Source organism: Ziziphus jujuba, chromosome 3 (assembly GCF_031755915.1).
Source record: "Ziziphus jujuba cultivar Dongzao chromosome 3, ASM3175591v1".
In the NCBI taxonomy this organism is placed as follows: Eukaryota; Viridiplantae; Streptophyta; class Magnoliopsida; order Rosales; family Rhamnaceae; genus Ziziphus; species Ziziphus jujuba.
The window spans coordinates 23,260,357-23,284,676 of record NC_083381.1 but is presented as its reverse complement, the minus strand read 5'-3'; the positions used below and the strand labels follow the sequence as shown (position 1 = coordinate 23,284,676).

Below are 24,320 nucleotides of genomic sequence, written 5' to 3'. Positions count from 1 at the left end.
GAGGAAAGATTTTCTTCAAAATTGAAGACTGTCAGCACCTTTTGTGATGTTAAAAAACTATTCAATCATGTATGTATCATTTATTTCTTTTTTTTTTTGTTTTTTTTTTAATTTGAATATAAAAATCGAAACCCATAAATCATTTCAGATATTCTCCATTTCAATGACGTGGGAGTTTCCAACCACCAAGAACTAAAGACAGCTTGATGAACAACCTTAATGTAAAGGAGGATGAGGTAATGATAAATTGACAATGATCATGATCATCAATTAGAAAATATAAACAACTCTTGTGGTATTGCCAAATTCTTAGAAATTATTATGGTTAGGATGGATTTTAATTGAATGGACCGTATGTATAATCCTTACAGTAAAACCAACATAGGCAACATTATTTAGTATTTTAATTTTCATATTTATAGAACTGGTTGGATGTTATTGAACTTTGTTTTGTTTGTTTTTTCTAATGAAATTTAAAACTAAAATGCTAGAAAAATAACCAAATTTTAATAGCCACAAAAATCACAACCCTATTATTAAATATGAGAGAATCTTTACTTGTAGATCATGGAATTGTAAGTGGTCTCACTGTATGTTGCATTTATATAAAGAAATGTCACACCTGTTAGCCTATGGCAGACCATACAACTGAATAATTATTTTCCTACCAAAAAACCTAAAAACATGAAGATGAATTAAATGAAATCTTCAATAATCTTCAACGATTTTCCACCATAATTTTCAACCACCATGTTTAACATTAAAAACTAGCACAAAGTTTTCCTTGCTCAAAAAATTTTATTTTCCTTTCTTCTTTTTTTTTTTTTTTGGTTGGTGTGTTGTAGAAAACAAAATAAATGGAATGATAAAGCAAAGAAATGTTGCCAGAACAAAAATGACACCTAAGCTGGTTTTATCTTCATCCATATAAGTTCAAAGGTGGGTGGCCCATAGTCACTGACCCTTCATACATTTGGTTGATTGAATTTTAATCCAAAGAAAATCTGACAACAAAAAGTAATTAAATATCATTGCTTCTTAGAATATTTGACTACTTATTGTGCCGTTGCTCATATGGTCCAAAACCCCAAACCAATCCTTATCCTTCTATATGTTTCCCTTTTTTTTTCTTTTTTTTTCCCCCTTAACTTTTTTTCTAATTGCATTTTGAAGCTAAATCCTAAGAATTGGAAAGAAATTAAATACTGAAAAAAGAAGTTTGTTTGTGTTTGACTATGCAATCTTAATTCACAAAATTAATTTTTCCTGTTTTGTTGCCTTTTTTTCGTTGATGTTTGTAAAACACTTCACGCACATAGAAATAATAAAAATAATAATGAGGACCATTCTTGTTGGTTTTGGTTTACTAAAAACCATCTGAAAATCACATCAAAATTGTCTTTTTCCTTATGCAAGCATCCAATTATTTTATATGCTTTTTTGAATTGTATTTTTTTTTAATGGAAAAAAAAAAAAAAAAAACCCTTTAAAATCTTGGAATCCATCTTTTTCGCCCTTTTTTCTATAATGGTTTTTGGCTGTATGACCACTCATTTCCCATTGTATAAACAATCAATCTGTTTGACTGTTAAAAAATATACGCCCTGTCGGTGTTTTGACCGTTTGACCATTTGGCAAGTGGCCATATAACTCGTATAATTTAGACTGCTTTTTCACATTTTTATATAACAGAGATTGCTACTATTATTATTATTATTATTATTATTATTATTATAATATAGCATGTATATACAATGCAAAGTTTTAAATGTGTGAGCCAGATAAAAATCAAATGGAACACATCAAAAATAAAGAAAAACAAAAAAAGTTTCCAAGTACCAAACCATTGTTTTGTTTTCATGAATATTCTTATGTAATCCATTTTTCTAACTTATAATTTCAAACAATTTTATCTCATAAAAATATATATATATATGCTTATAAATTTTAAGAATAATAATGTTTTTTCTTTATTTACTCCTCATATTAATCATTATTATCACTCACCCACTTAACCACGCCTTCTAATCATCGGCTAGTTTTTAATCATAGCTCAATGATATATTAAAGTTTGGTATCACGGTTTAATTTTTTTATTTCTTTTCCTTTTATAATAGTTTGTTTACCCAAATAAGAAAATTTTATTTTGGAATAAAAAATTTACAATTTTCTAATTAATTCAGAAACTCAAAATAAAGCCCAGACCAGAAGCAACATGAACCAAAAACTGAAAATTCTGTTTAAGAACCTTTTTTCAACGCCTTTTTTTCTTATTATTTTCGATAATCAGCAAGAAAAAGGTGTATTGAAAAAAAAAAAAAGAAACAAAAAAAAAAGAGCATAAAATCAGAAACTCTCGTGCAATAGATACAATTCCCAAAAAATTCATGTGCATGTTTGGTGACTAAACTCGTTCAACATCCACCGTCAGATCTAATTACTATATAATTTTTTTTTTCCATCATAATAATCAACATTTTTTTTTTTTTTACACAAAATATATGTCAATCACAGCCTAATAACATTATCAAATCCGGAATCCCTCTAAAATCTAAACCGGTACAAATGGCCGAATCAAAGGAGCTTTATCGTAGCAAAAAGGAGCTGCCGGATGCTGCCACTTCTTGAACGCCACCGCCGTTGCCGCCGGCTTCTCCGGCTCAGCGCTCTGATGATGATGCCGATGCTCCTCCCTTGATTTAATCTCCACCGTCCGTTCTATGGCCTTAGGCGACGTGGGAGATACCAGCGGAGATAGGAGTGGGATCGCGATGTTCCAATCTGAAACTGGACTGATTTGGAGGGAAGCCGGAGCTCGACGCTGAAGCCGGCTCGGTGGTCGGCAAGTTCCCGTAGCTGCCTTTGTTCTGGATGAGTCAGCCATGGATTTTAAGATTGAGGAAACCCTAGCTCCGGCGAAACACAGAGAGAGAGAGAGAGAGAGAGAAGGTTAGGTTTGGGTATGTTTTGTGAGAAGAGAGAGAGAGAGAGAGAGAGAGAGAGATGTGGAAGAGAGGAAGGGAGGGGTTGGGAATTATAAGAGAGTTGGGCTGGCATGTGGTGTGCACGTGTATGGAGGTCCCCGATGAAAAGAGTCATAGATAAAAGATTGGTTGGAATTGGTATTGGATTTTTGTGTTGTCACACGGCTTGGCTGGCTTATCAGCCGCGATTTTTTTATCTGGTTTTTCTAACTTTTTTTTTTTCACCTTTCTTTCTTCATTTGCTTTATCTACCTAATTATTATTCCTGTCTTTTATGCATTGAATTAATTCTGATCAAATTTTCAACTTGTTTTCTCTCATATTAGAAACAATCAATCAATTTTTATAACGTCTTTTTTTTTTTATTTATGGTTTTTCATTTTTGGCACCAATGCCTTTTATAATTTTAACTTCTTATTTTAAAAAAAAAAACCTCTATAGTTTTGAATTAATGCCAATATTATTTGTAAAATTGTAGCTTTAAAATTTTCATTACATGACTTTTTTTAACTATGAAAGATGCACATTTCACATAAAAAGAAAAAAATTTCTTTTGAATAAGGCATATTTAAATTGAAAATTTTATTTAGCTAATATGATAGGATCAATTCTGTAAAAACAAAAAAAGTGTAAAAATATTAAAACTTGAACTAAATAGTATATTAGTGCCAAAATTCTAATTTTTATTAGAAAAATAAAGTTCTGATTACTTATGGCTTAAGGGTAAATTGTTCAATGTAAATGATTGCTAACGCTTGGTTCATATGATGATAATCAAAACAAGACAAATTATTTCAACTACAATTTTCTGTCTTTTTTTTTTTTTTTTTTTTTTAACTTGTGGGTGGAACAATTTTTTGTCAGTATGGTCAAAAACAAAAACAATGTCAGGTTATTTTATTTTTCTTAATATAAAAGTTATATGTGCTTGTCCACATATATCGGAACAAAATTATAAGAACAAAATTTTTAGTAAGAAAAAACTAATTATTAAATTCATTTTTAATTTCATCAACATAAATTAGCCCGTAAATTTTTCTTCCAATTCTAAAATCAATTTTTTAATTTATGTTATTAATTATCGTAGAAGATGAAATGTGAATAGGATTAGTAAAGAATAACCTTGGCAAAGATTTAAACCTAAAAGCAAGTTTAGCAATCTTAGTCCAAATAAATTAAATCAAAATACATAATTTCATTTTTAATAAATCTTTACTTTCAACCAAATTGATATTTTTGACCAACAAACAACAAGGTTAAAAATTAAAATAAACATAAATAATTCATCACATTTAGTGCATGTGAAAAAAAGACTTCATAGTTCTTACATCCTCTTAAAACATTCTAATCATTAATTTTAATAAAAATTAGATTGAAGATAGAAAATCTTGAAACTTCTCCAATTTGTTTGGAAACATGGTGGGTGGTTTTAGAATTTTATGAGTCTTTGGGATACAGTTGAATTTTAATTTTGAAGCCGAGTAGAAGGAAATTCATTAGCCAGCTGAAGCCGAGAGTCTTACCAATAAAAACCAAAAGGACACAACAAAGAGCATCATATATATATATATATATTAATATTCAGTCAAAGGCTGAGAGTTTTCGACGAAGTGGGACCCACACTACCCACGGTCCCACCGCCCCAACTGAAACCGTGGAGTAGGGATCTTTTTAGGAACTTTTCTAACTTCACCGTGGGTTTTTGACCCCGTAAACGGAAACACGGAAACTAAAAAATTGCTTCTAATCGACGTCATAAAACGGTGACGTTTAAACCGATGGTCGCCACGTCGCACCATCTTAGTCCTCCTAATTCCTGCCCCAGTTTTAATATAGTTTGTAGTCAGATCCAGCGGCTCATATCTGAGTTACGTGGTCAATCATACACCTTGAAAAATACCCAGATCCGATGGACACGTGTAAGGTCCATATTTGCTGTCATGTTCTATTGTCTTTTGGCTATTATTTATGTATCAGTGACAGCTAGGCCAATGAAAAGCTGCGGCTGAGACTAAAACCGTCAAAAAACTGGAGCTTTTTAGTCAAGGGTACAACCGTCGTTTAGGGAATATTCGAGTGCTTTCATTTTTTTATACCTTCTCTTTTACATTTGTAGATGCTAGCAGGAATAATACACTGTTGCTAGTCAAATGTCTAAAAATTCAAAACACAATTTTGGCTTTTTGTTTTTTGTTTTTTTTCAACCTTTTTTTTTTTTTACCACTAGTAATGCCAAAATTTACAAAATTGGGCTCCTTGGGACTACACAAGGAAAGCCCCAGGCTGAATGACATAGATACAATACTTTTGAAAAGCCTACCTTCAAAAAGCTTGAAAACCAGAATGGCTTTTGGGTTTTCATCTAAAAAGCATTTTGAGTTCCTCAATTCTAGCAGAGCGAACTTCTTCATCGGTGAGTGCTCCAGTAATCATCCTCTGCTTCCTTGCCTGAACCTGTTGCAACCGCTCCTCAACGGTGTCCTGTCCACATTGGTTTAAATCCATTTGTCAAATGAAGGGAATAATGTAGAAGTACCAACAACCTATAAGTGTATTGACATTAAGAATGAAGTTTGATGTGGAAACTATTTTATCTTGGTTTTCATAGAGCATATACTTTGATTGGCCCAGTCAACCTGTTAGGAATTCTTAAGGGTACAAAAATTTCGAGTTTCAGAAGCTCCAGGTCAAATTTGACACATTCTATTACTAATCATTTCTAGAAACTTGAATCAGTTCTAGATAGTTTGAAGAACTCTGGTGACAACAACCTTACCTTGACAATGAATTTTCTAACCAAAACTTTACGTTTCTGGCCGAATCGATGAATTCGCATGATTGCTTGCTCCTCGACTGCAGGATTCCACCATGGATCCTGGATGTGTAAAACATAGATAATATGAGATTCAAGAGAAAAGATTGGTTTTTGTAAGTGGAGCAAAAGAATGAAAACAAGAGAACAAAGATAGAGATATACCATTACAAAGACATTAGATGCTGCAGTCAAATTCAAGCCCACACCACCAGCTTTCAAAGACATTAGCAATACCTGAATTGTAAAACACACAAGATTATAGTCAAAGCCAAAAATTGTCAAACTTACAGAAGCAAAGAATAATAGAGCTCGAAGTAGCTAATACCATTTTCTGTTTAGTCTCATTGAACTCCTTCAGAACCCTCTCCCTTTGTTTCTGCATCAGCTTCCCATCGAACCTCAAGAACCCAATTCCTCTTCTCTTCAAAGGGATCTCCAAGAGATCCAAAAATGCAGTCCATTGACTGAATATAATGCTCCTTTCACCAGAACCTGAGCTTCGTATTCGTTCCAAGCACTCCAAGAGTTTTATAATCTTCGATGATTCCTTCCAGTTCTTCTCAACATCAACCTGAAACCGGCTTTCTGAAGGACATGTTATAAGCTCGTTCTTTGTGACCACTTGCCGACAGATAGGACACAGCCCAACTGTTGATGTCCGCCAGCTCGAAAGGAGACATTCCCTGCACATCCTATGAGCACAGGGTGTAAGTACAGGGTCATCTGCAGACTCCAAGCATATTGGGCACTCTGTATTTTCGCCCCGCCGGATGCCATCAACAACCTCTTCAACATATGCTCTTGAGGGGACAGCCTGTTTTGAAGGAGCAGAATCAGGAATTGTTTCAAGAAATCTTCTAGCAAGTCTTTCTAAGTCTGCAAACTTTTGGGTATCACATCGACTGCATAATTCAGCAAAGAATATCAGAAGCCATCAAATGAAATGAACTTGGAAGGCAAAACAATGTCACTTTGATTGATATATGCAAATGCATTCCCACCTCATAACAAGAAATGGATGGTTACAACACTGCCTCAGTCGAAGTAGCAGCTCAAGGATGTTAGCATAGTTGTGAAGAACCTTTCCTTGTGCCACAAACTGGTCAAATTGGACCTGTTAACAAAAAATGGTAAGCTTCATGGTTGACAGAATCAATTGCTGAAGAGGCTGGTAATGAAAGCAGAACAGTTGCTTAAATGCTATTGAAATGTAGAAGCAATGAATTTAACCATTGGTTGAAATTCTAACAGATTGAGACTGACAAAAAATGGTGAGCCAAGAGTTTTAACTGGGCTTTAACTTACTTTAGATCTTTTAAATAGGGCATCATAAAAATCATGTTCAGCTTCTGACTGCTCACACTCGATGATCTGAATGTCTGCTGGAGGGAGATCAAGTATGGGCCTGATTTCACATTTACAAGACATTAAATTGATGCCATAAAAGAGTTCTCATCGCGGTAAATTCAAGAAGGAAGAAAAAGAGTCAAAGAAAGTAAGAATTTTATCACCTTCCTTCTTTATCCTTAGTGTCCTTTGTTCTCCTCAACATCAGCGGCCTTAAAATAGACTTTATCAATTTTATCCCTCTTGGATCACCATTCTCATACGGTCTTTGTATCAGTTTGTTCCACCTGCATGTAGGATATTATATTACAAATGTGAAGGCAGAAGTAGGAAAACCGAGAAGCTATATACTTGAGCTCTATTCTAAAGCTTGTATTAATATGCTTTGTTATACCATGCCCAGTTGCACCATGGCTCAACATGCAAGAAACAAAGAAGGCTGTAGAGGTCCTCTAAATTATTCTGCAACACATTGGTGGAAAATGAATTTCATCAATAATGTTGATTCTGAACTTTAAGGCTAGCAAACGGGCTAAAACTTCCAGAAGTTGGAAGACTAACAGGCGACAAATTCCATACAAAAGCCATTGTTTCACAGATCCATTACATCCCCTGCCAATATACAAATTCTACATGGAGAGAATGAAAGACCTGAAGAGGTGTTCCTGTGAGACACCATCTGCAATGTGAGGACAAAGCAAAAGCAGCCTGAGCACCTTGTGTTTTTGCGGATTTAATAGTATGGGCTTCATCTAGCACCACCCTATACCAGTCAATCCTATGGAAAATGCTGTTCTCTCCCTCCTGAACAAGGAATAAGGAACTATTTCATTTCATAGGATATTAAAACTCTAAAATAATAGAATGCATGAATTAGGTTAAGTAATTTGTTACATTTTTATAAGCGGAAGTTAAGACCCCATATGTTGTCAATACCACATCCTGTTCCGAAATTACTTTTGGATTATTGGTCCTTTCCCCACCATAATGAACCATAATGGAAATAGTATCTGGCTTTGAATGAGTTTCAAGCTCATCCTGGAAATTTTTAAGAGGATCAATAAATTACTTAACAAAAAAATAAATAAATAAATAAATAATCGGGCATTATATAAATTTTTTTGGAGTATTAGCAAGTATAACATTCAAGGGAAAAAAGGTTTCTTCAGCATGGTATACAAATTACTCAATACGGGAGAAGTGAGATTCACCTTCCACTGGCTCAACAAAGCCATGGGACAAACAATAAGAGTGCCACCCTTTGGTTTAAATGGGGCATCTGTATGATATTCTTGGTTTCTAGTATTAACTGTAGCATCTCCAATAAGCTCTTGGTTACCAGGAGTAGTTCTGTTTGGTCTTGTAAGAATTAGACCAATTGTCATCACAGTTTTCCCAAGTCCCATTGCATCTGCTAGGATCTAAAGACATTTTAAGTAGTAAATATGCAAATTAATAACCCCTAACAGCACACAAAATGAAACCCTAGTTATGTGCTACAAAGAAAATCTAATCTATGGAATAACTCACTCCTCCTCTTGCCATCTGTGTTGCAGTTGGAAATTGTGTGGTTGCCTCCCCTGAGAAGAGGTTCACATAGATTGAGGAAGCCCTCCTGATCAAAAGGATGTTCATTGAGTTACTTATTAGCTTTATGGATTTCAACGAATGGACTGTAATTCAAAAGGCAAGAAGGAAAAATTTTATCCACCCTTTTAGACTTTTATACACTTCAACCTCAAAAAACTACATACTCATCACATATACGATATGCTGCCCAGCAGGGATGAAGAGTTTTTGCTGCTTTTTCCACATCAATTCCCTTCTCTAGTTCCGTCATCCAATAAAGAGCTTCCTTCTGGTATGGCCTTAGATCACACATGAGTGTACTTGGGGGTTCCATCTCCTAAAATGTTAGGAAAGAAATAAAGATTGAGAGAGATTCAAAAGAAAAAGGAGAACAGTGATGACCTATAATACTTTGAATTCTTTAACCAAATAGCTATGTCATAAAATTACCATACCTCTAAGTTATATATATCTGCCGTACCAACAAGTCTATTCAGGGATGACTCTGAAATAGCTTGCTCATCTTTGCCTTGCTCTGGATACTGCTGGCAACCCTGTCTTCTTTTCACTATAGGCAGCATTGATGCAGCATCATCTTGATCACCCTGTTTTGATTTAAAAAATAAAACAAAAGTCCATTCCCACGATTGTTTAAGTTTCTATCATGAGGTGCAAAATAAATAGAACTGAAAGAAAAAGATATACATTCATTCATTCAACCTTTATAACACCGGAAGGCAAGAGCATTTCATTTAAACTACACAGATTATAATGTCGAAGAGAAATGTAAAATGAACAAGAGAGTAGCTCCACATACTTCTAAATTTAGTAGACGCTTCCGAGAATCAAGTTCCTCTGGGGTGAACTCAGCCTGGTTAGAGAAAAACACAAACATTATTTTAAAGCAAGACAAATAGATAAATAAAAATAAAAAATAAAAAGTAAAAAAAAAAGTGTTTGACGAATAGAAAATTAAAAAGTACGTTCTGATACGGCCTTATTTTCAGCAATCTGAAGAGAGTGAGGAGAGGATAAACCGTGGAGTCGATGTTCGAAGCATTTAGCTTCCAAGAATACTTGTCAACATCCGTAAATATTGAATGGTGAATATAAAAGCTGCAAAAAGCATAACAATCAAAACAACCAGAGCGACAAAACAGGGTTGATGTTAAAGGTAAACTTGGAAATCAAGGTGCTAAATGATAACAAAGCAAAACTCTTACCTCACATACAACATGATGTCTTGCATCATGAAGAGAACTGGTGGCGCGGCTACACAACGCGCATTAAGTTTAACCTTACCAGAATTTACAAGAGGAACAACACATTTTGTCCACTCCATTGGAAGTCGACCAATCTGAAAATTAATGCAAATAGGAAAACTTCACTTGCAAGTCCTAAATGATAAAGCACCCATAACTTAAATCGTATCGTAGTTCACCAATAAAGGAAAACTATACATAACTTTCTGGGAAAAACAATATTAATTTGGATAAACAATTAAGGAAAAGCATATGTACCTCTCCAAATCGCTTTGTTGAGAAGCGAACAATGGAGTTGAATTTCCCAATTGAGGTAGGATAAGAAAAATAGACAATCTCATTGTCCACCAATTTCCTGCCTTTGCTTGTTGAAAGTGCAGTGACGACTGTTCTTCCCACCAAAAACCAACCAGGCTCTTCAGGGAAATCCCCATCCTCCACTGGAAGAGAATTGAAAACTCGATCTTCAGCTCTTTCCTTCTTCACATCACAGGGTTTCTTCGAACCTGTTTGTTCTCTGTTCTTCATAAACTTCTCATGCATCGCTTTATAATCATCAAATGGCCACGGTTGGTTACTAACCGTTTCTTCCTTCACAGAGACCCTTTGCTCAACCCCCGAAGCATGTTCTTCTTTAACTGCCACAGTGGGTTTGCACTCGCTAACGGGATCAGCTTTCACAGGCACCGGCACCATTGATTCCTGTTGTTTCACCTGGGCATTTAAACATTCATCTTCAGGACCAACTTGACTCCTTGAGACCCCTATTTTATTCCGATGCTCATTGTCATTCTCGATATCGATATCTTTTTCCTCCTTGACCCGAATCTTTTCACTCAACCCACAAAGCGATTCAGCTTTCTCCGATCCTCTAACAAGTTCTTCTTTCATCTGGGTATCGAGATATTCTTCCGTTGACATTACTTTCACATTCGTAGCCCGAACAAACTCATCAAATTCCGCCATTCTTAACTCCATTCTTGACCTTGGGCTTATCGATTTCGACCTATGAAGCAAATGGCTCTCTTCTGGTTCATCCGAGACCTCTTGCTTTATCTGGGTTGAAATCCGAGCACCTGTGCTAGTGACAGTCCGCATAATGGTTATAGGCTTAGCGTTGTTGAGGGTGAACTTGATTGCCGCATCTGGGTCGTAGTGGGATTTCGATAGCGCCCGTAGAATATCCGATTCTGGCATTTCGGGACCGAAAAATGACTGGACCTTCTTGAAACTTTGTTCCTTTTCTAAGTGATCGATTTCCATTTGTTAAAATCATATACAATACAAAACCCACAAAAGAAAAAGGTTAGCGAAATATTGGATTCATATATGAAACTAGAGGTTTGAGAGCATAAGCTTCTGTTTTCAGAGAAGCAGAGATAGAAAGAAAGAGAGAAAGTGAGAAAAATAGGAGGGAAACTGTAGGGGACGAAATGGGGTTTTGAGAATTTGGCTTTTAAAGTGGGCGAATTTTGGCGCCAGACAAATTTACATTTCTTCGAATTCGCGGTTTTTTTCCACCCAAGCTGGTAAATAAAATGGACAAGTAAAAATTTTGACAAGTTTCTCACAAGGAAAGCAGGTTTTTTTTTTTTTTTTTTTTTTTTTTTTTTTCCAATACAATGTCGTTTGAAATGGACAAGAAATTAAATTGAAAAAACGACTCTTTTGGATGGAAATACGACGTTGCTTGATTATGCAAATCTCAACGTGAAAACAAATATTGAAGCTGATTTGTTCAAAAAGAAAATAAATATATATATTATTTAAGTGACATGATAATATTAATTGTGGATGCTTCTTGTTATTTGTCTTATTTTTATCTAAGATAATTATCTACTTTTAATTGTTTTTATTTAGATACTGGAATAAGACCCTCCTCCTCTACATAATATGCACTTAATACCCTCTCATCCTTACACATCTTCCTTCTTTTATCATTTTTATATATTTTTATAATAAGAAGCTCATTTTTATTTTATGATATTCTGATAAATAAGAATTAAGTTGTCAAAATAAAACTAACGACGAAAACATAAAATATTAAAATTAAATACGAATACATAATAAGCTTCGACGAAGCACATAATGGACCATAACATAAGTCTGTGATATGAAACACATATTTGATTAAACATGCCACGAACCACAATGGATCAAATGCTACACATTGCCACGAACCTATAATGGATTACATGCGGTGCATGCACATGTTAATCTTTTCAAAATAATCAATATATATAATACTTTATTAAATTAATCTTTATGATATATATTTGTAATCGTTTATATACAATTTTTTTTATTAATTATGTAATTTTTTTAATGTAAATATTAATTGCATACCAAACCAAAAATAAAATTTACCATAATGAATTTAAGTTATTTGTTATTTTTACTTTTTATAATATTTTAATCAATAAATAAAAAAAAAATGCTTAATTACACTGTACCCCCTTCTAGTTTTTCTTAATTACAACTAAATACCTTTAGATTTACTATAATTATATCCGTACCCCTTTCCATTAAAATTCATCCATAAAAATATTTTCTCTCTCTTATGTGGCAATTAAAATTATTGAAATACCCTTATATATTAATTAAATGGATTTTGATTTGTTTGAAAAGTAACTATCAATTTTCAATGTCACCCCCGGAAAGGTTTAAAACATAAATAGAGAAAGTGCAACGGGAATTTGATGAATGACATGCACACCCTCTGTTACTTGGAAAATTGATGAATTATCAGTTCAATAGTTGTAATGGCATTTCATTAAATTTTCAGGTATAACAAAATATATTTCAAAGTGTCATAAGAGCCATTGTCTATACAAAAAGTAACAGGGTTGCAATCCTATTGGACTAATATTTTGTACACATCTAAATGTGTGTTGTTCTCAAAAAAAAAAAAAAAAAAAAAAAAAAAAAGAGGTGATGCAGCCCTCCATGCTATCCATTATATGTACCCTAGCCTTCATGTACATTTGCTTGATGAAAGTCACCATGTACACCTATCAAAATATTCCTATAACTAACCTGCATTGAAGAAACAATTTGTATCTAATTTCAACTGCAAATTGGATTCCTCAATACAACCAAAAAGCATTTAAATGTACTAAAGCTCCCAATGTACAACCTGATATCCAAATCCATAATTGTTTATCAAAACATTACTGAACTTGATGCTGTGGACTTGCTGCAGTGGCTATCTGAGAAAACCAAAGGACTCGGGTCACAGTGGGTTAGGATGATGAGCCTTGAGGCTGGGATGAAGAAGTTCCCTAATTAATTGGACAATAGACAAATAGCAAAAATGAATATAAACATGCATACAAGATAGTTCTTTAACAAAAAAAATGCAGACAATATAATTTCCAACATATAAAAATATTTGTGCATTTTCCTGGGTAGCAATATATACCTGTGAAGTTCCTTGGGCAACATTAACTCTAGCAGGTTCCTTTTATCAAACAAAGTGACAAAAATTAATACAAAAAAGCCAAAAAAAAATAATTTATTTATCATCTTAACCCAAAAAAAAAAAAAAAAAAAACAAACAAACAAATCACACAACCTCTTCTTTTTTCTAGGCATCAACTATTGGATGTTCCTAAGTAAAAAACACACGAACAATCAGCTTCTAAAAAATATCAAATCAAATTTTCAATCATTTCCCAAAAATAAATTTAAAAGAAGAGATATTATACTTGGGCATTTATAAGGCTTCCTTCACCTGTAGCAGTACCCTTAAATGAAGCAAAGGAAAGAAATTAATAATCTTTGGAAAAACACACCAAATTAAAAAAACACCACAGAATTTTCTTTTCATCAATAAAGAAAATGTAATTAATGTACAAAGTAATGAAAAATATAACTTAAAAAAAAAAAAGTTATCCAAAAATAAGAAAATTCTTACATCTGATTTTTTCTTCTTCTTTGCATGTAAAGGAACCTTAGGGCATGTCCTCTTGTTATGACCCATGGCTTTGCAAACCCCACACTTTAGAACATATGATCTTTTATGTGAGGCTGGCTCATTGAACTCCCTTCTCCTTACAAGTTTGGGTCTGCCAGGCTTCTTTTTGTTTGCAGGGGGGTGGACTTTGTCACCTTCCATTTGTGGCCAGGATGATTCATCAGATATTGGATGAATCTTCCCTGCATAGGTCGACATATAAGCTTCCTTTGACAAGCAACTGGCCACTTATGGAATAGGGCTGACCCCTAAGTGAGTGATACATGCCATGGCATGTTTGCAGAGAATTTCATGTATCTGCCAGACTCCACAGTCACATGTGGCCTTGTTGAAATCCACCAAAACTATCACACGTTGCAAGAACAGATAAATAATTAGAAAATGAAAGAAAAATTTACATAATTTAAAAAAAATGTAATTAATACCTGTAACAGATTTATGCAAAACCTCAAACTCTGAATTTCCAGCATGAATAACCTGAATGTACCTTCCTTCCCTTTGGAATTTGTTGACCTTAACTTGAGCTGATGGAGGAAGATTTGTCAGCTAGTCCTTAGCTTTTTGTTCCCTTTTGCTAAACTTTTTCATTACTTTTCTCCTCAAGCTTTCAACCAATTGCAGAATCGGTGTCAGGACCCATCTAAAATTCCTCACCGGAATCCTAGACAAACCCTGATCCCAGGGAAACTATATCAGACCCTCCAATGAAAAATCTGGCAGAACCTCCCCTAAGGATTGGACTTACCACAAAAATTTTCTGCTAAAAAAACACTTCTAAAAACATCCTCTTATTCCTCCCATCTTACTACAATTTGTTTCCACAAATTTACAGCACTCCAAAATAATAATAGGAAATCAGTAAGCAATTAAACAAATATCTGTCCAATCCGTTTATACAAAGCATCACACAAATAATTATGAAATTAATACAATGACGGATGAAGCAATACAAGATGGAGAGGAAAAAGGGAGAAAATGCTTCTTAGACTTTCGGTAATGTACTGAGACGTCGGGCTCGCCCCGGACGATCAATGTCTCTCAACCTAGGCCTAGGGGAACGGAATTTAAAAACATGAGATGCTAATCATCTCAGTGAGTGACCTAATCTATTACACAATTATAATATTAATAATATAACAATAAAAGAAACGTAATTAATCAATACCAAACAATTAAATAAATAATTATAATAAATATTTGAAATAATATTCTCTCAAAACTCTCACAATTCACTCTATTAGAAATGCTCCCCTTTTTAAAACGTTTTACAAAACCTGCTATTTGTATCCCCCGAAAACCAAGAAAATGATTAGTCAACTAAATATCAAATAAAGTATAATAAATCAAGAATCCAAAATTTATAATGAAAATAAAATAGAAATAGAAATAAAAATAATTTTGTAACAATTACTGAATAATTGATAAATGTCATAAACAAATAATACAAAAATATTAATGAAACTTACATTAAGACAATTCAGAAAATAATTAAAATAATTAGAATAAATTGATTAATTGAACAATTAAATAAAAAAATAATTAAACCAAATTAAAACTTCCATTTAAAATAAATAGTAAGAATATAGTAAGATCTCTTTAAAATCACCAAATCAATGTAAATAGTAAAATCAAGATAAAATGCATTGTTAAAACATTAATATAAATAGGTAATTAAAAACATAATAAAATTCCATAAAATTTGTATTAAAATCTTCAATTGAAATAAATAATAAAAACAACATTAAATACATTCTAATTTAAATATAATTTCAAAATATTTATTTTGAAAATAATGTTCCGAAAACCACTTGATGTATTCACTATATGCCAGTGGCGCCAATGGTATCCAACGTTCCGAGCACCGCCAGACAGGAGATTAAAGAGAGAAACCGGCATACGGTCGCGTGGCGTCCCATCGCGCTGCTACTAACAGGCGTCCCGGCCATGGAGGGGCGGCTTACCTTTATCCGATGGCAACTACAAGACAATCCCATAAATCACCTGCGCGCTACTCACACCCACCTACGCATTAATCATATCCATGTGCGCACTAATCACATCCATATACACAGAACACCAGTACGTGTATGGTGCATCTAAAAACTCGTAAATCATAAATCAATTTTGAAAAAATCTCAAAATTTCATAAATATCATCGGGTTTATTCCATCTAATTAAACCTATAATTTTCCACATTCTCTTTTAAATCATCATTATAAATCCATCAAGTTCGAATCCATCAATTTTGAATATACAAATTTTTCAATTGCATAAGATCAAGCCATTAATATTTCGATGCATAAATATTTTTGAAACATAATAATTTAAATCCATATTTTTCTCAAATTCTCAAAAATCAATTTAAATCAATAATATAAAAACCATGTAAATTCCATATATAATTAATTCATATAATTGTGCACAATAATTGAATAATAACCATAGCAATAATTAAAATAAATCAAAACCACAATTTCTTTAAATTCCCAAATATATTCTTTTGGCACCAAAATACATATTAAAAACATTATAAATCGGCAATACAATTCTAGATAGAAATTCTTATAATATCGAATACATAAACATATTTTTGAAATATTCAATTATGAAGTATTCCAACAAATTAATTTAATAATTAATAATTTCAATTTCAATTTTATAAAATTCTTTAGATCAAAATATTTCTTAATATATAAATATTTTGATTCACTCAATTGAGCATCAAATTTCCAAATATAAATCTACTAAATATTTATCATATAGAATATCAATTTCAAATATTCAATTAATATAAAATATTCACAAATTTTATTCCCAAAATTAATTTGAAGGTGGGTCACTCACCTCGAGCACGCAATCCAACCAAGATCCTCCATAGGATCAATTCTACGGCTCACACGTGCTCCTAAAACAACAATATTACACAGGATTAAATAAATTAATATCTTATTCGGATAAATAATATTCGATACCCGGGGGGTTTAATACAAACGGTGTCCAAAATTCGTAAATAAGGTATCAACAGAAAGCTAAGGGGACAAGGAATACGTTACCAATCTCCGTTAGACTCAACTCGACCTGAGGTGGCCGAAAAGTGGACGGAAGCTTTCAGCCGAACTTTAACTTGTCATGTCTCCCAAACGGCAGGAAATTGAGCTGAATGGACCTCGAAATCGAGCTCTAGAGGTCCAAAATAGGTGGAAAGAAGTATCAATTTGGCCAGGTGGTGGGCGGATCGCCGAGGAGCCAATCTTGCCGTCGTCAGCAACGAAGCCCAATCCGACCGCATCCAGCGACGATTGGCCGCCATTTTCCAACTGCTGGCAGGAATCTTCCCCCTCTTCCTCCCCATCAGGTGCATGTGGCTTCATATGATCAGAAAAAAAAAAAAAAAGAGAAACGGGGTGAAGCCGAGAGGGAGAAGGAAGGAAGAAGGAAGACAGAAGAAGAAGAAAATAAAAGAAAAAAATTTTCGTGGATGTTTCCCCACGTGAGGAAAATTTTTTTTTTTTTTAAATAATAATAATAATAATATAATAATAAAATAATAAAATAAATAAATAATATTAAGATAATATAGTATTTAATGTGGTTGACATGTGGCATCTCCTCATTATGACACATGCCACCCTTAATTAAGTCACACGTGGCACACTGTTCACATATTTAAAAATAATATTAAAATAATACTGTATTTGAAAAATTTTATAGGTCCATAACTTTTCAACAAAATATCCAAATCAGGTATACCACTAGTTTACGGACTCGTATCGAGGAGTAATTCACATTCGTACATGAGTCAAAGCTCATATCCCCAAAAATAAAAAGTCAACCCGTACCCTTGGACAATTTGGACCTCAACTTGTTTTGTTCATAACTTTCAAACCGTAGGTCCGTTTTCAACGTGCTACTAGTCTATGAACTCGTGCCAATGTGTATTTCGTAACGGGATCTCGGTCAATGTGAAATTCCACCGGAAGCAAAAAGTCAACATTTGACCTCTTCTCGATCAGTGATGGTCAGACCTGGTCAACCTAGGTCAAATTTGAGAAATTTTCGGTGTACTTCGGGAAGGGGTGTTACAATCAGTTTGTACCTAATACTATCAATCTGACTATTAAACGATTCTGTAAGGTTGTTAGTTACATGATCCACTTTAACATCAGTCCCAAATGCATGCTTGCTCCAACTATCCACTGGAATGTCCTTTAACCAAGTATATGCACTCAAATCAACCGCCTTGATACCCTCTATTGTAACATTAAAATCCTTAATATTTGTTGATCTAGATGCTGTCCAAAACAAATTCCTGACCTTAACACCAGAAAAATGAGACTTGAAGTTGGCAAAGATATGCCTTGCACAATATCAATTGAAAGCATTTTGGAAAACCTCATTAATTGCCTTCAACAAACCCTTCTGTCTATCAGACATGAAAGAAATCCTTCTTGTTTCATGGACTCCTATGTACTCACTTATCAAATTGAGAAACCAAATCCAACTGTCATAGTTTTCCCCTTCACACACAGAGAAAGCCAATGGGAAAATGCTGCTATTTGCATCCACACCTACTGCAGTCAACAACACTTCACCAAATTGCCCCTTGAGATGGCAACCATCTATCCCAATAAATGGCCTACAGCCCTTTAAAAAGCCATCCTTTTGTGCTGGGAAACTCAAAAAGTACCGTTGAAAAACAGGGTTCTCAAATATGTAATTCCTATGGCACTTGATATGGCACTTGACTTATACCATAGTATCCGGGTTCTTGCACAATAAAATATTTCCATAATCATGGAGCTTAGAGTAACTTGCTCCATGACCCTCATTAACCTTTCTAATACCCTGTTTTTTGCTCTATACGGCTTAGCATTCGAAACATGAACTCCAATAATCTCTCTAACTTTCTTTTTCAGGCCTTTAATTTTCATACCAGGATTGCATCTAACTTTATCCTCTATTTTTCTAGAAAGCCACTCACAAGTGACCATGGGATTCTTAGATAGCATTGTACAAGAATGATCCTCCGAAGTGTTTTTATTTGGAATGTAATATTATCAGCCATGAGGGATGCATGAACACTCCAACCACAGCCCGTAGCTGCACACTCACAAGTAACCCTATTCTTTTCATTTTTCACTCTATAAATATTAAACCCCTCATGTATGCTATATTCAATAAGGACCTTTCTAAACTTAGCAACACACTCAAAAGTTTGTCCTATTTGCAAATGATGTTTTTCATCTGGTAAAGGCTTATACAGGTTCCTCTTCATCAACCTAGACAGCTTTGCAACTGTACTTTCATCCTCTTCATCACTACCAAATTGACCATCCTCATTGTTTGAGTCTTTCCCTTGCCACTCATTATCATCCTCATCACTTATTTCCACTTCATCACTATCAATTTCAGGTTTTCTTTTTGTTTAGGTTTAGGACTGAGGTTCTGTTTGTGGGGGAGGAGTAGAAACTTAACTGACAGGGGAGTCTGGTTGAGGTTGATGTTTAGGTTCAGGTTCAGGTTGAGGTGGGTCTGATTCTATAGGGTCCATAACCTCAGGTTCCATCTCAGCCACAGGTAACATATTGCAATGGAAGTGGATAATACTGATATTGTGTTAACTAAATTCTTGGAACAGTTCTAGCAAATCTTGATCATTATTTACATGGAACCAAGCCCCTCTTGTCCAAGGTAACTTAACCTTAGCACTCATTAAGTGCTTTTCCCCTAAAATCAACCTCTCATTACATGTAATGAACTTTACATTGTCATACAGACACACAAAACTAAATCGATCCTCATCTACCTCAAAAGACTTAAACTGTTGCCCAAAACAATGAATAACTATTTCAAAAACCATGACTCTGTCGAATCTAATAAAAACAAACAATCCAATTTTAGTTCCAGCAATCATATACAAAACAACAATTATTCAAACACAAACACAAAAATGCTTGAAAAAACAAATTAAAAAGATTCTCCAAAAAAAAAAAAAAAGTACCTGAGAAGTGAGAAAAAAAAGGAGATCAAAGATGAAACGACAAGATCAAAAGGTGTCCAAATAAAGAGAATACAATGGCCTATGAACAAAATCCACCCCCTCTTAGTATCAAAATCTTCATAGTACAGCAACTAACTGAGTACTGAACACTTTGTTCAGCTTAAATGCCAAATATTTTCCTAAATATCTTTAAACCCATGATCAAATCTCCATAACCCATATAAGTAACAAAACCCACACATATAGAGACAAGAAATTCTTATAGAAGAAAAACAGGGCAAATGCAACCACAAAGATTAAGGAAAAAAACAAAACCCCAGAAAAACAATGATGCAGTGAGCAGTAAGTTTCAAATGACAGAGATGATCAAAAACCCACTTTTAAGAAACAAAATAAAAACCTCGGAGATCAAAATTCCTAAGAGAGAGAAAGAGAGAAAATGAAGGCTATTAAACTGCAGCAAAAAACAGAGTATAAAAATGGCATTTGGCACATTTAATGCTTTTTGGGTTATTTATTGAAACTAAATTTGGCACATTTCTGAAAAAGTTTATATTGAAACTAAATTGAAAGAGTTGATTGCCTCACACGTATCACGAAAATGAGAAGGCATAGTAACGTGCCAAAAGTCTCATTGTTATGTATAATCGGAAAATACCATACCATCTTTCAACATAAATGGCAAAACTTAGTACTCACTTTCCTTTCTTTTGCACTTTAATGGAAAAGAAAAATAAAAAAAAACCCACAATTTAGTACAAACCCATAAAAGAAAAGGACATGATACATCCAATTTCATAAGGGTTTTCAACCAATCAGACCCTCTTTCAACTTAGTAAAGTTTTCTTTCTTTTTATTTATTTATTTAAATTAAGCATAAACAGCAAACACATACTTAATCCATCGTCTTCTTCTGCTTCTTTCTCTCTCTCTTTCTCTGTGATTATTGTCCTTCAGTCCTAATTTTCTGCTTTGTAATTGGGTAAAGAAAATCAAAATATGACAAAGCCAAAGAAATGGATTAGAGAGAGAGAGAGAGAGAGAGAGAGAGAAATGGAGAGAGAAGCGGAGGAAGAGAAGAGAAGAGAACGGAACCTGGACTCCAAGAACTGAGATTTGCTCGAGATTTGTCCGTCGAAGAAATGAGATTCGAGATCCCTATTAGGCATGAAGATGAAAACCCCTGTAGGGTATGAAGGTGAATCTGGCTCAGTGAAGGTGAAACTTAAAAACAATGAAAAAAATCTTTTTTATGTTTTTTATTTTTTATTTTAAATTTGTTTTTTAGAATAGCTGTTAAATGACTATTATACCCTTCTTTCCTTAATTTTAACATCAATATAATAATTTTAAGAATTGATTTGTAATTACTACATACATCAAAATATTTTCCGGCCCCTTTTGAATTTACCAAATTATCCACCAGCTTTTACTGAAATGCCTACTTAGCTTGTATATATATTTGTGTTACTCACTACTCTCTATCTCTCTCTCTCTCTCCCCTGCTTAACATGTGTGCTACTGCTAACTGTGAAGACAGAGAAAGAGTGCCGCCCTCTCTACTTTCTCTCTCATCTTTTTTTTTACCATATATATAAAATAAATTATTTTTTAACAACGATAAATTTCATATTATCAAAGCCTCCAGTATAAATAGGCTAGCAAATAATAATAATATTAATACGCATAAATATGTTTTTTTAAATAATAAATATGTCATATTGATAATAGATATCTATTTTTTTTTTGAGAGATCCTATTTATCTAAGATGGATAGTATAATTTAAAGTATTTAAAATATAAATTATAAATCAACCCCATATTGATAATTTTTTGTTATAAATACTTATGGTTGGATTTATACTTATGGTATGGTTTTAATTTTAGATTTTTTTATTTTTTTGTTATAATTTTGGAATTGGATTTATACTTATGGTATGGTTTTAATTTTAGATTTTTTTATTTTTTTGGTTGCATTACTTCTTTTGCTCCCGTTGCTTTTCTAAAAACAGAAGAAGAGAATTTCCTGAACTTGGTTTGTGTATGTCTTTGGTTCTTCCTTGAAACTTTGATTTTCAACTTCGATTGCATTTGTTGCCTTTAGATTGTCTGTGCTTGTATAATTGTATTTGGCTTCTGACCTAATTTGTGGTTTTTTTTTTTTTAATGTTTTTCCCTTTTTCTTTTCCAATTTTATTTTAATGTTCTAATTATCCTTTTGATGTTTGATTGTTCTTTTAAAATCTACTTTCTTCTTTTTTATTTTTTATTTTTTTATTTTTTTGTGGTTACTTGTAGACAGAGAAAGTGAGTTCTTCGGGACTCATCTACGGGGGATGTTCGATGGTTCTCACTAGATTGGCAAAAGAGTTCAATTTCAGATGCGTCCTTGATTTGTTTCTGAGCTTCTCTATTTTACTTTCTGGGATCTTCTGGTTCCTTCCTTACCATGCAATGGAGTCTGGGTTCGATGCAACAGAGGCAGTTAGGCTCAGTGGTAAATCTTTTTCCTTTTTAATTTTCACTCTATTTTTTATTTTTATTTTTCGATTTAATTAGGGTTTTCTGATGTTTTGAACAGATGGGTATTTGAAATTTTTGCATATTGGTATTTAATAGTGTGGTGTGTTACTTTGGATTGTAATGGGATTCTTAAAAATGGTGGTGTAAAGTTCCATTTCTTCGGATCTTTCTTTTCATATTCTGGGCCAGTTTTTTGTTTTTTTCCTTAATGTTTTTTATCAGTTTCTTTTCTTTTTTCTTACGATTTTGGTTTTCTTTTGTTATTTTCCAATTTATCTTCAATGGTCTAATTATTATTTTTTTCTTTCTGATGGTTGGTTGTTCCTTTACATTCTTTTTTTTTTTTTTTAAGCACTTATAGATAAGAAAGTGTGTTAATTTCTTTGTTACATTTTATATAATATAAAAGGATTCTAAAAAAGATGATCAAATGATCAAATAGACAAAAAAAAAAAATAAATAAATAAAGAAAAAAAAGAAAAAAAAAGGTTAAGAAAATATAGAGATTGTTTGCTGGTTTTTTATAGTAGGTTTTGGACAAGCAAAACTATACAAAAATGAATATATATTTTGTCATCTACTGACAAAATTACATAATTATATTCTATTACATATACAAAAATGTATATACTGACAAATAAAATTAAATTTTGAAGTTTTAAATCTAAATCTGTACTTTGCACTTGGGGTTTTATAAATTTTATAATTTAACCTCCTCGCCCCTAAGGACATAGGATCATTGGGGGTTTCTTTAGCTCTTCTCTTGCCTTGTCTGTGAAAAGTATATTTCAATGAATACCACTAGAAAGATGAATTCTTGTCCAATTTGGCTTGCCTTCAATAAAGCTGTGATAAGAATTCTGGAAATTACATTTACAGGGACTAAATAGTTTCTTTCAAGTATTATTATTATTATTATTATCATATGTGGAGTTACATATACATATGGAATTACATATACATTTTGAGCAGATATTCTATTCTTGTTAAAGTTGTATCATAATTATATTCATTTTTAAATTGCATATATATATATATATATATTTATATATATAGCAATCATTTTCATTACCATGACCATGAGGATATTCTCATTTAAGTAATTTCATATATTTTTTAACATATTTAATATATTTTTCAAAACAATATTTATTACATAACTTTAATAAAATTCAAAATTTAAAATTATCATTACAAATTAAAAATATATTTTAAATAAAAATATATATATTTAACACTATTAAATCATAGTACAATTGCACGTGGCCCATACCTAATATATATATATATATATATATAAGCCGCAATCTCCAACACTGTTCCAATTTTCCCGGCCCCCTTTGAAAATACAGTTGTACCATTTTTTTCCTTCTCAAATTGCATTATTCTAACACTGTATTGCAAGTTGGATAAATGGCCAAATTGGACATTCCGCTCATGCACTTGCCCTTTCCTACATCTACCACGTGTCTTCTACCTTTTAGAAAACCGAAGTATATTTTAATTAAAACAAAAGCCATGGAATTTAGTATATATTACGAAACTGCCATTTATTTCTTTTTCAAGAATGCAAATCCAGTTTTAAAATTTTTTAAGAAAGTAATGCTAATTTGTTTTTTAATTAAAATGAAGAAAACAATAATATTTAATAATAGTTTATTTATTTCTAAAACAATAGTATGTGATTGTTGTTCATTTACTCTTAATTAAAATAAAAAATATAAATTGTAAATAAATTTATAAAAGCAATATAATTTAGTAAAAAAAATATTGTAGGAATAGAAAATAAAGGGAAATTTTAATAGAAAGAATTAAAAGATTCTAACTTAAACGGAAAAAAAAG

The 24,320-nt window shown here is 32.8% G+C and overlaps 2 protein-coding genes and 1 long non-coding RNA gene across 3 annotated transcripts; 1 reads left to right on the top strand and 2 right to left on the bottom strand.

Annotated features, from left to right (window-relative positions):
- Nucleotides 1-2,343: 2,343 nt before the first annotated feature.
- Nucleotides 2,344-3,004, bottom strand: LOC107422976 (uncharacterized protein At4g14450, chloroplastic). Its single transcript, XM_016032483.4, has one exon. The coding sequence runs from the start codon at nucleotides 2,882-2,884 to the stop codon at nucleotides 2,552-2,554; it is 333 nt and encodes a 110-aa protein (XP_015887969.2). The 5' UTR covers nucleotides 2,885-3,004; the 3' UTR covers nucleotides 2,344-2,551.
- Nucleotides 3,005-4,749: 1,745 nt separating this feature from the next.
- On the bottom strand, nucleotides 4,750-11,443 carry LOC107422965 (DNA repair protein RAD5B). Its single transcript, XM_016032468.4, has 18 exons — nucleotides 10,236-11,443; nucleotides 9,939-10,072; nucleotides 9,699-9,831; nucleotides 9,533-9,586; nucleotides 9,171-9,320; nucleotides 8,901-9,052; nucleotides 8,677-8,761; nucleotides 8,358-8,567; nucleotides 8,041-8,184; nucleotides 7,798-7,950; nucleotides 7,541-7,608; nucleotides 7,311-7,433; nucleotides 7,105-7,204; nucleotides 6,801-6,913; nucleotides 6,125-6,701; nucleotides 5,962-6,033; nucleotides 5,761-5,859; nucleotides 4,750-5,465 (listed from the first exon to the last, which is right to left on the bottom strand). The coding sequence occupies exons 1-18, from the start codon at nucleotides 11,238-11,240 to the stop codon at nucleotides 5,343-5,345; spliced, it is 3,495 nt and encodes a 1,164-aa protein (XP_015887954.4). The 5' UTR covers nucleotides 11,241-11,443; the 3' UTR covers nucleotides 4,750-5,342.
- Nucleotides 11,444-21,854: 10,411 nt separating this feature from the next.
- LOC132803329 (uncharacterized) lies at nucleotides 21,855-22,826 on the top strand. Its single transcript, XR_009638468.1, has 3 exons — nucleotides 21,855-21,995; nucleotides 22,253-22,451; nucleotides 22,536-22,826. It is a non-coding gene; the product is annotated as an uncharacterized LOC132803329 (long non-coding RNA).
- The last annotated feature ends 1,494 nt before the right edge of the window (nucleotides 22,827-24,320 follow it).